Genomic DNA, 16008 nt, shown 5'->3' with positions numbered 1-16008 from the left:
AGTACGTATTCATACATCTTCTTACACATGACCATGCTCATGTTGTGACGCCCTTGCCAAGTATGACCTCTTCCGAGAGTAACATCTTCCGCACGGCCGCCTCTGTCGCGGAATCAGCCTCGCCTGCCTCTGCCGCACCACGATCACCGCCACGAGTAGTCGTGCGAACCCATTCATCGAGCCTCCTCCGCAGGTTCCGAGCCTGCTGGTCCCGGACGTTCATCCCGCGCTGCTCGCACGCGAGGACAACCTCATCGTCGATCAATCCGCCGACACCGCCGTCACGCCTGATCAGGCGGTCGTCGGCCGCGATCTTGCGCACCGCGCGCTGGCTGAGCGCCGCGCTGAACGGGCTGTCGATGCCGACCCGGTCCCATATCCGGCTCGTCAGGCCCAGGGTGCGGGCGATGTGGCCCGGGGCCAGCTTCGCGATAGCACCAGTGAGCTCGTGGCTGCTGCTGCTGCTGCTCTTGTCCCCGTTCCCTTGTTGCTGTGTTGCTGATGACGGCGTTTCGGGAGCCGCGTTGCGGAGCGCCTTGAAGCTCGCCTCGCGCCTCGTCTCGGCCGTGCGGCGGAGGATGTCGATCTGCTTGGGGATGCGGCACGTGTAGGGGGTGAGCTTGGGAAAGGCCACAACGACCAAGGGCGTGAACTCGCCGCAGATCAGGATGACCAGGCCGAACACGGGGAGGCGGGCGATGTCGTGCCGCGTGCGGGCCTGGAGGACAAAGTCCGCCCGCGACGGGAAGGTCGAGGCGCGGCCGTGCTTGTCTAGCTTCGGGGGCGCCGCGGCGGAGGATGCAGCCAGGAGCTTCCGGTTTGTGAGGATGTTGCGGAGCCCGGTCTTGTAGAATGTGATGTAGGTCTTGCCGACGGAGAAGAGGTACGCGGGGAGAGACTTTTGCGGGTCGCGGGCAGGCACGTCGAGAGGAGGCGGGCGAGTGGTCGGTGGCGGATTGAGGAGGGCTTCTGCCGTTGGGATCGTGGCGCTGGGCTCTCTGGCGGGCGGGATGTTGACCTCGCTGGCTGACGGGGCGAACTTTGAGGCGAAGCGTCGTATTGGTACGGACGGCGACGAGGTGAGCTGTAAGTGTCGCGGAGAGCAGGTTTTTGCTAGGCAAGCTTGGCCATGTCGTGAAGCCAGGACGGCTGGGCGGGTGCACATTGTATGCATCCCCAGGTTGGTGTGCCCCGTGGGCGTCGAGCAATTGGGCGGAAGAGTGATCAGGCGATGACAGGTCCTTCCACGGCCAGCAATGATGAGGATGGCTGATCTCGGCGAACGAGGAGAGTTGTCGTCGTGCAGAGGCGAGGGCACAGGAAGCCCGTGGGGAGAAATTCCGATAATCTAAGGGTCACGATGATTGAAATCGAGAATCAGGAACCGCTAGCCCCGATTTGGAATGTACTACGTCAGATCGGTGCATGAGCTCATGGAGGACCCTGAATGATGGGTTCTCTAACGACCTTGGGGGTATTTACCTTGAGGCAATGACGGGCACAACGAGCTTTTCCATCACCACAGCACCAGCCGTCCAATTGGGCTGCTGAAGTTCACAATGGACCCTGTGCAAGCCAGCACTAGAATTTCTGTGCACTTGCAATGTACCTGTCTGCTTCCGATCCGTGCTCCTCGGTCATCCCTCGGTCCTCACGCGATTGGATCTTGGGTTCACCAAGCTCTGCCACGCTCGCGAATTGCCATGATTAGTATGATCTCGTTCCCGCGGCGGTACACCCGCCAAACACGGCGAGGAAACGGCTGACACGAAGCTGCCCTTCGATCAGCAGAAAGAAGCAGTGGTCTTTTTTTTCACACTCCTCGGTGACCTGCTGCGCACCTTGAACGTGTCCTGGGCCGTCGCTGTGGCGGTCTTGGCTGGTGAAGCCTTGAGTGACTTTGAGCCAGGGGTCCGCTGCCCCTCCCTTCCCTTGCGATCAAGCTCAACGGCAATAATCAAGACCCTGTCATGCGTTCGTTGCCATCCTCAGCAACGCACTGCACCATCGTTGGACGAAGACGGTTTTAGGGAAAGCAGAACATGTGAGACAGGTAATCAGCAGGGTCAACAGCGACCACCACCTAAGATTGATACATAAGTCTCGAGCATAAACTGTGAGATCGTCTCTGCCAGAGTCATGATGCGTGCTAGTGAGTGATCACCCGGTACATTGGTGCAGATTGAGTTGACCCTACCTGCATCCGCCTGGCCGGTTCGGTCGAAAGCTGACACAGATGAGGGTTATCTCCGAGAGAGTTAATCCCCCGAATGACGGATCTCTACCCGAGCCGGAAGGCCCTGAAGAACGCCATCGTCGCCACATGACCTGCTACGTCATTGGCAAGCCCGCGTCAGGCGGCATTAGAAGAGATCCCCACGGCCGCTCGGGATGGCGTCGTGCGGGAGTGCGGGGGAGACATGCGCCTGAGCAGTCGGGGTCGCAGTGGCTTGGTGGGTGGCTCCACCCCGCCCGCGTGGTGTGATGCCCGCCTGCAGGCCCGTTGTGATGGGACTGGCAGACCGGTTGACCCCCTTGGCCTCGGCTGCCTTCTCCAGCCAGTCATGCCACTGCAAGACGACATTCTGCATGATCGCGACTCGCAAGTCCAAAGCCAGAGCACAGGCCCGATCGCTAGGCTCTCAACCACAACGCTACTGATCGCGGGCCCTTCGCTGCCGGCCCCCAGCTGTGCCACCCACCGCTCCTAATGCGACCTCGAGAGGCTCCTCAAGGCTGCTCAGCCATCGCTATATAGGCACTTGTCAACCCTGTTGCGTGAGTAGGTCATTGCTTGCCTCATTCTGTACCCTCCTTCTTTCACATTTCCAAGCTGGTTTTCCTGGCTTCATCGCGACTGCTACACCATCGCCCGTGAACATTCATCTGGCACCTCTCAACTGTCAACGGTCTCGTGTCACTTGCTTGTCACTGGTCTCGCCACTGTCACCACTCTTGCATAAAATTCGAGGCACCCTCCCCTGCATCGACACAGCAGTAACCAATATGGATGTCCAGGCTTTCATACCATTCCAACCTAGTCCACCCGGGAAATCAAACTCGTTCCCAATGTCGGACCCCAAGGAAAAGTTCTTTCGCCATTTCCAGGCAGAGATCACCAGTACGTTCTTTTACCACAACATCTCACTTACACGCTGCCGAGTCACTAATACGATTTGCTCCCAACAGCAATTCAGGACCAACTTGACGTCCTGGCAACAACCTCGCCCATCGGTGGTGAGCGAAAAGACTGCACAGATGCCATCCTTGCTGGGATCTCTCGCCTCAACAACGAAGTTGCGGATGCCTCGGAGTACGTGCCGTCTTATGACCAGCGAGCATACGCCCAGGCAATCAAGGGCCTCACGGAGAAACTCAACGAGGTCACCAGCAAATTCGCACCCAAGTCCCGGTTCCAGTTCAAGCCGAGGACCGCAAAGACCGCTCCGGCCGCAATCGACTCGAGGACCCCTGCACAAGCTGTCGCAAAAGTAGCCGACTCCTTGGAAGCCACAAATATCGCCGACAATGGTTCGGCAGCAGTCGATGGCGAAGAGGCAGACTCTGTCGGGCATATGCCCGTTTTCAAGAACTACAACGAGGAATTGTCCCGGCCCGCTCCCGATGGCGGCCGTGGTGGAAACAATGTCCGCAAACCCAGCTTCTCAGCGGCCAAGAACATCGCGATCAACGGACACACCGGTCTGCACATTATCCTCCCCGCCACGGCATCTCGCGCGACTTCGTCGGGCAGCTTGACCGATCTCGACCGGTGCATCGTCGACATGACCGCGCCCACTAGCACTGGCGCGCCGTTTGCCGGACTCGCGCTCAAGGGCATCAAGAACAGCCTGATTGTGGCCGGCCATGTTGCCGGCCCGGTGCACATCACTGCTCTCAAGGACACTGTCGTGGTGGTGGCGGCGAGACAGGTGCGGATCCACGAGTGCAAGAATGTCGACGTCTATCTGCACTGCGCCAGCCATCCCATCATCGAGGACTGCAGCAACATGCGGTTCGCGCCGATTCCCGAGTTCTACGTAAGTCTTTCAACTCAGTGTGTCCGGGGTGGCGTTGCTTCATATTGCAAGCTGCGGAATGGAGTGAAATGACAAAGTCTCTATACTAACATTCCTCGCTCGACCAAAACCAGATGCTCAAGTCGGATCAAGAGGCGCCTACGAACCAATGGGACCAGGTCGATGACTTCAAGTGGCTCAAGGCCGAGGCGTCGCCAAACTGGAGCATCTTACCCGAGGACCAGCGGCTTCCTGACGACGTCTGGAAGAATACGGTCTGCGGCAACCCAAGCCTCAGCACCGATGATATCCTGCGCAAGGTAGGAGCGCTGAAGCCCAAGGAACACTAAAGCACCATGGGCTGTCCGAGCAAGGACGGGCGGAAGCAGTGGAAGCTATATGACAAAACTAGCAACTGTGTGAGGACAAGGTCTTCTCATCGGGACCTGGTAATGCGCGATCGATCAAAAGGGGAAGCGTTGCACATGGATGGAATTTGGCTGATACCAAAATAAGTACACATATGAAGCGTCTTGCATTGCACTGTTTGGTATATCGGTTGAAAAACTTCCCTTGAAACCAAAACACCAGAAACGCCTCGCATGCTATGTGAATGCACCCGCACAAAAGACAGTCGAACAGCAACCAACCGCAACCCCGCAGAAGCCTTCCCAAGTTCCTTGTGTGCTGAATGAATCAGGCACAGTGAGCCTCAACGACGAAGGATCTCGCTTTTGGTAATCCGCTGGCGGATCACTCGCCTCACTCAATCACATACACTCACTCCTCCATCCTGTCTCCGTCTCCGTCGTCACGTGATGTCGCGGCAAACTTGTTCCCCAGGGCCTTGAGCTTCTCGAGCGTCTCCTTCTGCCTGGCAATCTTGGCCTCGAGCGCGGCGATCTCAACCTCCTGCTCCGCCGTGCTGCGCTCCATGTCCGGCAACGTGCGGACCAGCGCGCGCGCCTTCTGGAAGCGGTGGCGCAGCTGGTCGGACTGGCCCGGCAGGTCTTTGAGGGCAAGGGGCGGCCCGCCGGCGGCGGTGGTGGTGGTACTGCCAGAGGTTGTCGCACCGGTAATGGTGCTGGTGGTGGAGGAAGGCCCGGCGGTGTGGTTCTGTGTGGATGTCGACGATGTGCCCCCGCCTGTGCCGCGTAGGCGCGTGAGGACGCTTGCGAGGTCAGAGAGTGTGTCAAGGGCGTCGGGATTGAGGCCGGCCGGGAGGCCGAGCGGCGGTGGTGGTTGGGATGTCATGGTGTCGAGGCCCGGGGATGCTGGTCGGCAGAAAGCAGAGAGCGCGGTCGCGATACCGGATGGGCGGGTATATGGCGTTTCTGAAGCGATGCTATGTGGTGGTAGGTTGAGACCAATGGGGACGGCATTAGCTGCCTGCGTTACGGTTGTGTTCAATAGGAAGACTTGTGATGGACGTTTTATTTGCATTCCACGAAGCTATTCGCGAGACTAGATGATGGGTGGATCCAAGGGTCGTTCAGATGCCCCACACCCACAGTCGTAGTGCTTGGTGCAGTGCAGCCAGTCCATTGATGCTGCTGCCAGGCCAGGGTTCAGGGAATTGATCCCTCCGCATAAAACATCCGTGACCCAAGCCGAATTGAAAACGCGGAAAAGCAGTCCAGCTTCGAGGCAAAGCGTCGTGGGTACTTTAGGACGTGGCCACCTGTGGACTTCTAGTTCTGCGCAGATTTTCCTCTGACACTCCCCCTAACGACGTTCGTGAGTGGGACAAGCTCATTCTCGAAGGTCTTGGAACAACTTTACCGTGGCGACAAGCGCTCTGCCTGTTACGCTCTACAGAAACCGTGGAGGGCTAAACTAAGCTGGCGTACCAGCGTCAAGAAAGAATACTAGAAAAGAAGACAAAACGGGACTCCAGCAACATCCGGAGGTCAATCTCGCAGAGACACAGGGGACCTCCCAAGCTGAGATCCATATCAGCCGGGAGTCGTCGCAAAAACGTCCGGCACCAATGTCACGGATACTCCGGCCAGACGCGACCTGTCGAGATGGGCTCTTGACTAGATTTGGTTAACACGATTTACCGTCGTGAGCTCTCTCGAGTGTGCCCAGGTGCTCGCCAAGGCAAGGACAATCGTCAGTCCGCCGGTCACCAAAAAAATGTGTCGAGGAGTGATGTAATGGGATCTTCAAGAGGGTCCCACCAGAAGCTTCCCTGCCGCCAAGGGACGGGAGTATCGATATGCGTGGTGGTGCAGTGCACCCCCACCTTGCCAACATGTTTCTGAGACTAACGCGAGACGCCGCCTGCTCAACGCTTTCCGCGACACCCCAGCTCCATCCCGCCTCTTCCTTGCCAAAATCACTCAGAGTTCTTTACTGAAACCTGTGGTGTATTTCACAAAACTCGCAACCATCAATTAGACACGCCGAGCATTCCTAAAGCTTTGCAACAACTCAAAATGCCTGTGCCCGAACAGAAGGCGTGCCTCAGTAAGTGCTCCCCTCTGTCACACTGCCCCACCATTGCGGCTCGCAAAAGTAGCAGGGAACATTGTCGAGGCAAAAGCTTCATGACGGACTGGTCGCGCGAAGCAAAGCAAAGCATGCTTACGATTTACTCCCCTCGCAGTCGTCATCGACGGTTGGGGCGTGCCCTCCGAGACCTCCCCCAAGGATGGCGACGCCATCACCAATGCCAACACCCCAGTCATGGACGAGTTCGCCACCAGCGAGACCGGCTACACGAAGCTCGAAGCCTCCTCCCTTGCCGTTGGCCTTCCTGAGGGCCTCATGGGCAACTCGGAAGTTGGCCACTTGAACATTGGTGCTGGCCGTGTCGTCTGGCAGGATGTCGTCCGCATTGATCAGACCATCAAGAAGGGCGAGTTCTCCAAGAACGAGGTCATCTCGGCGGTCATCAAGCGCGCCAAGGAGGGCAAGGGAAGACTGCACCTGTGCGGTCTTGTCTCCCACGGCGGTGTTGTGAGTCCTGTGCCTCCTTCAGACCAGGAGTTTCGCATAGTGCTAACCATGATCCCCTGCAGCACTCCAAGCAGGAGCACCTCTATGCCCTGCTTCGGGCCTCAAAGGAGGCTGGTGTCCCCAAGGTTTTCATCCACTTCTTCGGCGATGGCCGCGACACCGACCCCAAGTCCGGCGCCGCCTACATGGAGGAGCTTCTCGAGAAGACGAAGGAAATCGGCATCGGTGAGATTGCCACCGTCGTCGGTCGGTACTACGCCATGGACCGTGATAAGAGATGGGAGAGAGTTGAGCTTGCCCTCAAGGGCATTATTCTCGGTGAAGGCGAGGAGAGCAGCGATCCTGTCGCCACTATCAAGGAGCGTTACGAGAAGGGCGAAAACGACGAGTTCCTGAAGCCCATCGTTGTCGGTGGCCAGGAGGGCCGCATCCAGGAGGGTGACGAGGTCTTCTTCTTCAACTACCGGTCCGATCGCGCGCGCCAAATCACGCAGCTGCTCGGTGGTGTCGACCGGTCGCCGAGACCCGACTTCCCCTACCCCAAGGATATCCGCCTCACCACCATGACTCAATACAAGCTCGACTACCCCTTCGACATTGCTTTCAAGCCTCAGAAGATGGATAACGTGCTTGCCGAGTGGCTGGGAAAGCAGGAGGTCCGCCAAGTTCACATCGCAGAGACCGAGAAGTATGCCCACGTCACTTTCTTCTTCAACGGTGGTGTTGAGAAGGTCTTTGCTCTCGAGGAGCGCGATGAGAGCCAGGATCTCGTCCCTTCCAACAAGAGCGTTGCCACATATGACAAGGCTCCTGAGATGAGCGCCGACGGTGTTGCCAAGCAGGTCGTCAAGCGCCTCGGCGAGCAGCAGTTCCCCTTTGTCATGAACAACTTTGCTCCTCCGGACATGGTTGGCCACACGGGTGTGTACGAGGCTGCCCTTGTCGGTGTCGAGGCCACAGACAAGGCCATTGGCCTGATCAAGGACGCTTGCAAGAAGGAGGGCTACATCCTCTTCATCACCGCCGACCACGGCAATGCTGAGGAGATGAAGTTTGAAGACGGCAAGCCCAAGACTTCGCACACTACCAACAAGGTGCCCTTCATCATGTACAACCAGCCGGAAGGTTGGTCTCTGAAGCAGGGCGACGAAGGCGTCCTTGGTGACGTGGCTCCCACAATCCTCGATGCCATGGGTCTGCCCATTCCTGAGGACATGACCGGAGCCTCTCTGCTGGTGAAGGACTCCGCCAAGAGACGCAAGATCGAGGAATAGATTACGGTTTCCTGAGGGGGGCAGAAGCAACAGAAAGAGGCGATAGACTTACAACTTCATGAGTATAAGAATAACGAACAGAGCAATAGAATGCTGAAAAGCCCAAGCCCAAGCCTAAGCCTAAGCATAAGCCTCCCCAGCCACGCAACCTTTGCCATGCAATCTGATGTGGCTATGCCGCGGGCAACTGGGTGCTTGCAGTCCAGAAAACGAAGGAGTGCAATTCATACTGCACGAGGGAGTAAAACACAGCTTGTCCATCAAGGGACGCAAGAGTCCCGCCCAGATGGTCATGACTGGCCCTTGTAAATGGAACCATGGACGGCGTAGGCGTTGAAGCTGCAACGAGAGGGATCCACTCATGATCGTGCACAGACCACTTGAACACTGCCCACCGCCTGCTCGGACCTGCAGCAGCAGAACACCACACTTTCGACGAGCGAAATCCTCGACATCGCGGGTGCCCCACCACTGCGATTTTCTGGGCCACCCCTCCACGGCAAGCAGACTCAAGGCGCCCGCGACCCCAGTACGACACTCCCTCCACATCGTCACGACAAACATATACACAGAGCGGTACAGCTTCACACATCGTCGCCCACCATGGACACCGAAGACCCCCGCGAGCGGCCCGAGCACATCTCCACCATCATCAACGGCCTCGAGCGTTACAACCCGGAGGCTGTCGGCCCTCTTGAGGAATACCTGCGCCACCAGTGCGAAAACAGATATTGCGACTCGAATGCCAACCGGACACTCCTCAAGCTGTGAGTATATCTCTGGCTTTTGATCCATCCTTGCTCCATCAACCAGAGCCGCGAAACTCGCCGACAGCTTCACGACGACAAGATCACGACGGATGCCTCAAATGATGAGCCCAATGTCAACGTTTCCTATTACCTGAGCGCAGCGCCTAATCCGCCTGTCGTACTTGAAGCGACCTTTGTGATCTCTGAACTGCAGCATCCAATCTTGTTGTCCTGTCGCATTTGCGCTCACTTGCCAGCCGTCACTTCCGTCACGTTTCTCTGCTGACAAAACGGTGTGTCTTTCCGCCTTACCGCAGATATCAGCTCAACCCCGACCGCATCAAGGATGAGCAAATCACCAACATCCTCGTCATGGCGATAACCTGCTTCCCGTCGCCGCAGTTCAGCCTCGCCCTGCACCTGATCCCTCCCACGCTCCTCTCACCTAACGCGCGGGGTGAGCTGCCCGAGGCCATCGCCAAGCTCCGCGAGCTGAACAACCAGCTCGATGGAGCCCAGTACGCTCGCTTCTGGGCCACGCTCGACAGCGACGACCTTTACGCCGACATGACGACCGACATTGACGGCTTCGAGGATCTCATCCGCGTACGCATTGCTACGCTCGTCAGCCAAGCCTACCGCGAGATCGAGGTTTCAGTCCTCGAGTCGTGGCTCGGCCTTGATGGTGATGCCGCTGCCAAGTTCATCACCGAGACCGCCGGCTGGAAGATTGAGGGCGACATCGTCAAGATTCCCCGGAATGCGGACAACGAGGCCAAGAAGTCCGAGGTTCGCGAGGACGTCAACGTCGACATGTTCTCGAGAATTGTCAGGAGGGCGTGGGAGGAGACGGCGTAAAGGAAGCAAAAGCGCAGGACGGCATACACAAAAATCACAATTAAGTCTGGAGATGCGTCAAACGACACACGTCTGCCACGGCACCGACCTACTGGAGAGCAACCTCTTAAACAGCCAGGCGGCCTCTGATTTGGTCGACGGTGGTTTACACAACCAAGAACCATCATGGCGGCCCGGCAGGTCGACAAACTGCGCATCCAGTTTTGCCATATGATAGAGAATAGGTCTCGCGGGCGTTTCGGATAAAGGGTGCCCAGCGTGAACACAGATTCCCACAACGGGAGGGTGCACGATCAGCGACACAAAATGATGCATAGGTAGTCTCCGTAGTCAGACACGACTACACGAGGACGAATCAAAAACATGTTAAAAGTGCAAAGGCCAGATCGTTCTGGATGGCATTGATAGTAGTAGTGTGCCCATACAGTGGCTTCGTCCTCGTCTAACCAATATTGCGCCTACAGATTGTATCACTATACACGTTCAACCTCTTCTTCTAGCGTCTCTGTGCCGTCAGCTCTTCCCACTGCACGCCAGCCCACTCCTGCAGGTATCCCGCCTCGCCCTCCTGCACACCACGGGCCTGGCAGTCCCGCTCACAGACGCCCACAACAATGGTGCCCCAGTCCATGCCATCGAGGGACATCTCCTCGCTCTCGAGTTCCGTGATGGCGTGCGGGCACAGCTGGACCTCGAACACCCTGCGCGCGCCGCAGTTGCCGCACCTCGGCATGCCGCTACCGGAGAGGGCCTTGCCCACAGCGTCGGTCTTACTGTACAGCAGCGGCTGGCCCGCAAACTCGTACCGGATCGACTGCTCCGGGTTCTGCGCCAGCCTGTCGGCGAACTTCTGGAAGTCGAAATCCATTGTCGACTCGAACACCTCCTTGTCCTCCTTGCCGGACCCTCCCGCTGAGGCCGGATCGTCCACTTCCATCCTCGTGGCCTGCGGTATCGTCTGTGGCGTGGGGTCCAGGGTCTCGTACTCGGCCTCGCTCAGGTATGACACGGGGTATGGCGCGGGCTGTTCTGCTTCTGTGGGCCACGGCTCTGGCGCTGGAGGAGGATTCGAGGATGGGTCTTGGGGGTTGTTGAGAGAGAGGGTCTGTGCAAAGGTCTTTGGAAGAGACTTGGCTTCTTCGTCTGCCGATGGCTTGGCGGCGTCGTGTGTGGTCTCGTCGGTCTTCTTTGGTGCTGCAGGCTCAGGTGCGGGCTTGGGAGTGCTGCTGAAAGGGTTGCTTGCAAAAGGGTTGCTGCTGCCACCGCCGGACGAAAGGCCCGTGGCGAAGGGGTTTGCATTGCCAGAAGATGTGCCTAGTCCCTTGGATCCGAACAGGGTCTCGCCCAGGTTGCTCTGGGGCTTTTGCGCATTCGTCTTTTCCTCGACCGCTTTGCTCTTGTTTTCCTCCTTCTTGTCTAGCGAAACGGCCTTTGCGCCAGGCTCGATCCGCAATCCCCGCACGACACTCGTGCTCCCTTCTCTGCGGCGGCAGCTCTTGCGCTTGCATGAGAACACGTAGAGTCGTCTTTCGTGGCCGGGAAACTGTGTCGGGAGCTCGGCATTGAGCTGGAGGAGGAGGACCATGAGGTCCTTGCAGATCTTGCATCGTGCAAGTGCCGCCGAAGGTGACTTATCGGTGTCGAGCCAGTCCTAGCAGTTTGGAAAATCAGTACCAGAGTACCACCACCAAACCCTTATTCTGGGCCGAAAAGCTGGAGAAGACATACCGGCCGGCCTCCTAGCCTGCTGATGTTATCGTCGCCAGCATCCTTCGAGGCATAACCCAGTAGAACATTTGTCTCGGTGTAGTCTTCGCCCTCGCCGGAGGACTCGCTATCGTACTGTTGCGGCGGTGCCATGTTCGGAGACGCGATGGTTCCGACCTTGCGTGTACGAGGAGACCAAGTATATCTGGTGCATCGCATCAAGGCCTGCTAGTCTGGCCGTGGACAACTTTTTTTGTTTGGGGAAGGCGACGAGGGAGGGGTAGCGGGGTTAATCGATAAGCCTGTTTAGTGGACCCTGCGCCGTAAGGCCCCGCCGTGGTTGTCTACATGCCAAGTGCCTGGAACCCGGATGTGCTTTCAGGGTTCATCTTCATCATTGTGCATGAATTTAGAAGGATGCGTCCTGAATTCACTGGAGCATGCCGCCAGTCATAGTCCCACGTTGCGGTACGCTTCATGGCAGAGGACTGCCTGGGGGGAACTCTGGAAAGTTGGTGAATGGGCAGCATTTGCGATCTTGAATCACGGCTGGCTAGTCCTGCAACGCATCGAACAGCGTTGTGTTCAAGTCGCAGCCAGCCCTCCACATGACCCTCTAGCCTGCCGACGAATGCGAAGGGCTTCATGCAATTAAGTTTCGCTTCGGGGATATCAAGCGAGATAGCCTGGCTGTGCCAAGCGTCGTGCATTCCGTAGTGGCGCCATCACTGCAGCCCGTCAGAGTCCAGGCCCTCAGCTCCAGGGATCGGCCTGCCACTAACATGCTTAACGCTATGGGACCTGTTAGTGTCGAGACGGTACAACCGCAGGCCACCGTTCAAAAGCAAAAGCCAACACGACAACCTTCAGAGGCCAGGCCTTGCATAGGACTGGGCCGTGCCTTGCTTTGGTTGCAGGACTTTCGATGGGCTACCAAGGTAGCTCCGGGTGATAGCCAGGGCTGGTACTTAAAACCGACGACATGCAGTCCCGATTCCTTGGGGGCTTCCCGAGGTCGCCATTTCTCTACTAGCCACACTGATTGATATGACGACTCGCCTGGTCTGCTTTGTACTTTGTACCCATGTCCGAGTATAGTCTCCCAACAGTCGCTACGACCGCGACGACCACCAGGAGACCACGGAAGCAGTACTCGTGCCTCGAGTGCCAGCGGCGCAAACAAAAGGTGTGACCCCTCCTCCCTTCTGCGCGTGCGGTGTCCGGAACCTTCGGATACCTTTAGCAGGTCCATGAAAACAACCTGCCATTTGCACCCAGAATTACCACAGTCGTGCTCGATCAAATAGCTCACGGGCTTCTCATGTCTGTGTACTGATTCAATCTAGTGCATCTTCAAAGATCTGCAGACACAATGTCTCAATTGTGCCAGGAGATTCCCGCCGGTAGAATGTGTTCGAACAGGCTCCAGGGCCCCGCAAGAACGCCATGTCACAGTCTTCCAGCTCGGCTCATGGGAGGAACTTCCGTCCACAGGCAGGGTGCCACAGTCAACGACAGTCACGCTTGGGAGCGGCGGTCCACGCCCTGATTGCAGACAAGAAGACAACGGTCGGAACAGTCACGAAATTTGGGGGGGCCCAAAGCAGCTTCAACATACGACAATGACCTTGACGGTCAGACCGAAAAAGCCCTTCATTCTCGATGGTCGGTGTGGTGGCTCCTCCACGCCACCAAGCTGGGATCACCTGGGCGGTATCCTTACTGAAGTCGGCACAACTTTGAACGCATTTGCACTAGACATGACGTTTGAGAATGCCGAGCTGCTGCATTACTGTAAGACCAGTCTCAAGGCCTCTGTTTTGCTGTGTGGTAAGAGATGCTTACAATTAGAACCTCCAAGACTTGCGACGCGTTATCCCAAACCTTGTATCCATCGACGGTGAAACCGAGCCAGTGGTCTGGAAAAACAACGTGCTGCCATGGCAGCTCCAGAGTCCGCTAATGCCCCAGATTGCGCTCCTCATGGCAGCCACGACCAGAGGTCTCGAACGGGGCACGATGAAGGACACATTCGCGATCAAGGCAAAGGTGCTTAACTGCATCAATGCGTATCTAGCCACTTCGACTCCAGTCACATTCCAGGCGGTCGCTGCTGAGGCAGTAGGGTGTATCATGAGTATGGTAGTAACGGAGGTGAGTGCGGATTCTGCGCAAGTCGTTTTTCCGCCGTGGCTAATACCGCAAGCAGTGGTTCTGGGGGTCAGAGGAAGGCATGCGAGCTCACCACAGAGGCATCAAAGAGTTGATCATACTTTGCGGAGGCATCAGCCGGCTCAATGATGCAGTGCGGAGGTCCATTACGGTTCTGTATGTTGTTCCCAATTGCAGCTCCCAAATTAACTCTCGCCCACAGAGGATTGACATCTATACTTGCAGTACTGACTACGAAATCGCTTGCGGCTTCGAGGAGGACCTCTGCTGGCAGCAAGGCGACCCGATGTATAAACAAGCCTGGGTGGTCCCGATCTCTTGGCCCGCAGGATTCGACAGTCCTCTCGTCGACAGCCCATACACTTTCCGCGAAAAGCAGGCCGAGTTGGGAATCACCTCATCCGCGGCTGCCATTCTGGACGATGTCCGGTTTCTCACAAACTCGATTACCGCACTGACGTCCGCCACTCCTGCGTCAAAGTTAAAGATACAGACCACTGCTTCCTGGCTCCATCGCAGATTGAAAGAGGCATCTGCTACCGAAAAGAATGGTGCTCCTGATGCATTGGCAGAGACTGTCCGCCTTGCAGGTCTCGTCCACAGCTACTCGATCATGACTATCACGCCGTTCTCTCAGTACCCGGATCTTTCCGTGCTAGCGGCGCTATCCGACGCAGCGCTGAGAGTACCACTGACGACCTGGAGGGATATTCCGGGCATATACCTGTGGGTCTTGCTGGTGCTGTGTCCCAGCACGAAAGCCGACATGCGCGGCAAGTACATCAGGAGGAAGATGGCTACTACTGGCCTGTCTATTGGTTTTGAGGATTTCATCTTTTCCATCGGCTGCTTGAGGTCTTGTTGGCAAGTGCAGAGGTGGATTGCCCATGGCGGTGATACTCTTTGCTGGCTGACTGGGCAGACGACAGAGTTTGACTGAGCATATAGTTTCTTCAAAAGCGCCACAGAATGAAACGGCGCTTCATTCACTATGACCCTTGAGCAAGATACTCCAATACAAATAATGAGTGGTTCGATTTGGCCAGAACACCCAATGTATCACAGATATCTTATCATTATAGGAGTATAAAATCAGCCTCCCAATGCCGGTCTCATTTCCTGAAGGAATCAACCCTCGTGGCAACAATAACACACGTAGCGCCCGCCACAACTATGTCCACCTGCTCATCGTCGACCAAAAATAAGCCCTCGCGATCTCTGTGCTTCTTCGTCCAGAATCTTGCCACCTCGAGGCGTTTGCCGTCCACAACCTTGTACAACCTCGAGCAGCTGCAACGTGGCCCGCGATCGGATTGTGAGCCTCTCGACACCGCCTCCGTGGGCGTCAGATCGTTGACGGCCCAGAAGTACAATATGCTGTCCTTGACAAAGTAGTCGTCGCGGCTCGACATACCCACGGGCCGGTATTCAATGTTATGGCCGGAGTGGGAGGAATCGTTGCTGGGGAACTTCAAAGTCCAGTGGCCGAGTTCCATCAGGGGACCCGAGAGCTCGACTACGGGCTGTAAGTCTTGTTCCTCGACGTCATTCCTGCTTCGGGGTGTAGTCTGAGGGTCAATCTGGATGGAAGATGATCCGCCCGCCGTAAAAGGTCGGTAGAACCCCTTCAAGTTGCGCTTCAGCAAGCCCTCTGCCTTGAACAACAGCGCGGCCGGTTCGCCTCTAGTCTGCGTAGCCAAGGCGTCGAGGGTCGCGTGTGAGACGATCTGCAGGATTTCGGTCTCAGCACCGTCATGCGCGTTCGCCCATGTAGAGGCACTCGTCGGCCTGAAGGCCATCGCCCGCTCTGGGCCGTCATCAAGATACAAAGCCACACGGCCTTGAAAAGGCGCGGCCTCGTTGATTGGGAAATCTGCTGTCTTGTATTGCACCATTATTGATGCAGTTTGCAAGGGTGTTGAGCTGTAGGGGAATGCGTACTAGTGGAAGCAATCAGGCTGTGAGGAGAAGAAGTCAAAACCCCGATGGTGCAGCACATGACAGTCTTGGCTGTATTTATGCGCCAACGGTCCTAACACAGATCATTCTTGTGAAGAAACTCGAAGTTTTGTGCGTCATTTAAGTGCGTGTCTTCCTTCGGGGACCAATTGCGTGGGCGTGCTGCCCTCCATCTCATGGACGATATCATGGGTGTTGTCATGAGCGATTTGGAGCCATCTCAGCTGAATCACCCAATTACGAAAACATCTGTGAGTGACTTGATTCGGAAGTCATCCCGTGCTTACGATCACATCTGGTCACAGC

The 16008-nt window shown here is 56.8% G+C and overlaps 8 protein-coding genes across 8 annotated transcripts; 4 read left to right on the top strand and 4 right to left on the bottom strand.

The window, feature by feature from the left end:
• Nucleotides 1-37: 37 nt before the first annotated feature.
• B0I36DRAFT_363740 (uncharacterized protein) lies at nucleotides 38-2141 on the bottom strand (the record flags this gene model as incomplete). Its single annotated transcript, XM_046158866.1, has 2 exons — nucleotides 38-1084; nucleotides 2097-2141. 2 exons carry the CDS (start codon nucleotides 2139-2141, stop codon nucleotides 38-40), a joined length of 1092 nt encoding a protein of 363 aa, XP_046011449.1.
• A 928-nt stretch (nucleotides 2142-3069) lies between these two features.
• Nucleotides 3070-4369, top strand: B0I36DRAFT_363739 (tubulin-specific chaperone C; the record flags this gene model as incomplete). Its single annotated transcript, XM_046158865.1, has 3 exons — nucleotides 3070-3121; nucleotides 3190-4040; nucleotides 4154-4369. The coding sequence occupies 3 exons, from the start codon at nucleotides 3070-3072 to the stop codon at nucleotides 4367-4369; spliced, it is 1119 nt and encodes a 372-aa protein (XP_046011448.1).
• Nucleotides 4370-4799: 430 nt separating this feature from the next.
• On the bottom strand, nucleotides 4800-5273 carry B0I36DRAFT_363738 (RNA polymerase II transcription mediator complex subunit 9-domain-containing protein; the record flags this gene model as incomplete). Its single annotated transcript, XM_046158864.1, has 1 exon — nucleotides 4800-5273. One exon carries the CDS (start codon nucleotides 5271-5273, stop codon nucleotides 4800-4802), a length of 474 nt encoding a protein of 157 aa, XP_046011447.1.
• A 1293-nt stretch (nucleotides 5274-6566) lies between these two features.
• On the top strand, nucleotides 6567-8317 carry B0I36DRAFT_128898 (putative phosphoglyceromutase). The gene is made up of 2 exons (XM_046148170.1): nucleotides 6567-6983; nucleotides 7046-8317. Exons 1-2 carry the CDS (start codon nucleotides 6711-6713, stop codon nucleotides 8255-8257), a joined length of 1485 nt encoding a protein of 494 aa, XP_046011446.1. The 5' UTR covers nucleotides 6567-6710; the 3' UTR covers nucleotides 8258-8317.
• Nucleotides 8318-8860: 543 nt separating this feature from the next.
• On the top strand, nucleotides 8861-9864 carry B0I36DRAFT_244968 (COP9 signalosome; the record flags this gene model as incomplete). The annotated part of the gene is made up of 2 exons (XM_046150109.1): nucleotides 8861-9024; nucleotides 9324-9864. The coding sequence occupies 2 exons, from the start codon at nucleotides 8861-8863 to the stop codon at nucleotides 9862-9864; spliced, it is 705 nt and encodes a 234-aa protein (XP_046011445.1).
• A 496-nt stretch (nucleotides 9865-10360) lies between these two features.
• B0I36DRAFT_350084 (PDCD2_C domain-containing protein) lies at nucleotides 10361-11724 on the bottom strand (the record flags this gene model as incomplete). The annotated part of the gene is made up of 2 exons (XM_046156853.1): nucleotides 10361-11515; nucleotides 11593-11724. 2 exons carry the CDS (start codon nucleotides 11722-11724, stop codon nucleotides 10361-10363), a joined length of 1287 nt encoding a protein of 428 aa, XP_046011444.1.
• Nucleotides 11725-13245: 1521 nt separating this feature from the next.
• On the top strand, nucleotides 13246-14868 carry B0I36DRAFT_290568 (uncharacterized protein). The gene is made up of 4 exons (XM_046151706.1): nucleotides 13246-13365; nucleotides 13433-13725; nucleotides 13781-13899; nucleotides 13969-14868. Exons 1-4 carry the CDS (start codon nucleotides 13332-13334, stop codon nucleotides 14681-14683), a joined length of 1161 nt encoding a protein of 386 aa, XP_046011443.1. The 5' UTR covers nucleotides 13246-13331; the 3' UTR covers nucleotides 14684-14868.
• B0I36DRAFT_363733 (uncharacterized protein) lies at nucleotides 14856-15638 on the bottom strand (the record flags this gene model as incomplete). The annotated part of the gene is made up of 1 exon (XM_046158863.1): nucleotides 14856-15638. One exon carries the CDS (start codon nucleotides 15636-15638, stop codon nucleotides 14856-14858), a length of 783 nt encoding a protein of 260 aa, XP_046011442.1.
• Between the last annotated feature and the right edge of the window lie 370 nt (nucleotides 15639-16008).

The sequence above is a fragment of the Microdochium trichocladiopsis genome (genome assembly GCF_020744255.1).
Source record: "Microdochium trichocladiopsis strain MPI-CAGE-CH-0230 chromosome Unknown B0I36scaffold_6, whole genome shotgun sequence".
Taxonomy (NCBI): domain Eukaryota; kingdom Fungi; phylum Ascomycota; class Sordariomycetes; order Xylariales; family Microdochiaceae; genus Microdochium; species Microdochium trichocladiopsis.
This window is presented reverse-complemented; position numbering and strand designations above follow the sequence as displayed.

Coding starts and splice junctions, on each gene's coding strand:
- B0I36DRAFT_290568 (XM_046151706.1), top strand. CDS start 13,332: ATGACGTTTGAGAATGCCGAGCTGCTGCATTACT. Junction 13,726..13,780: donor TGAGTATGGTAGTAACGGAG/GTGAGTGCGGAT, acceptor TACCGCAAGCAG/TGGTTCTGGGGGTCAGAGGA. Junction 13,900..13,968: donor CGGAGGTCCATTACGGTTCT/GTATGTTGTTCC, acceptor CTATACTTGCAG/TACTGACTACGAAATCGCTT.
- B0I36DRAFT_128898 (XM_046148170.1), top strand. CDS start 6,711: ATGGACGAGTTCGCCACCAGCGAGACCGGCTACACGAAGCTCGAAGCC. Junction 6,984..7,045: donor TTGTCTCCCACGGCGGTGTT/GTGAGTCCTGTG, acceptor GATCCCCTGCAG/CACTCCAAGCAGGAGCACCT.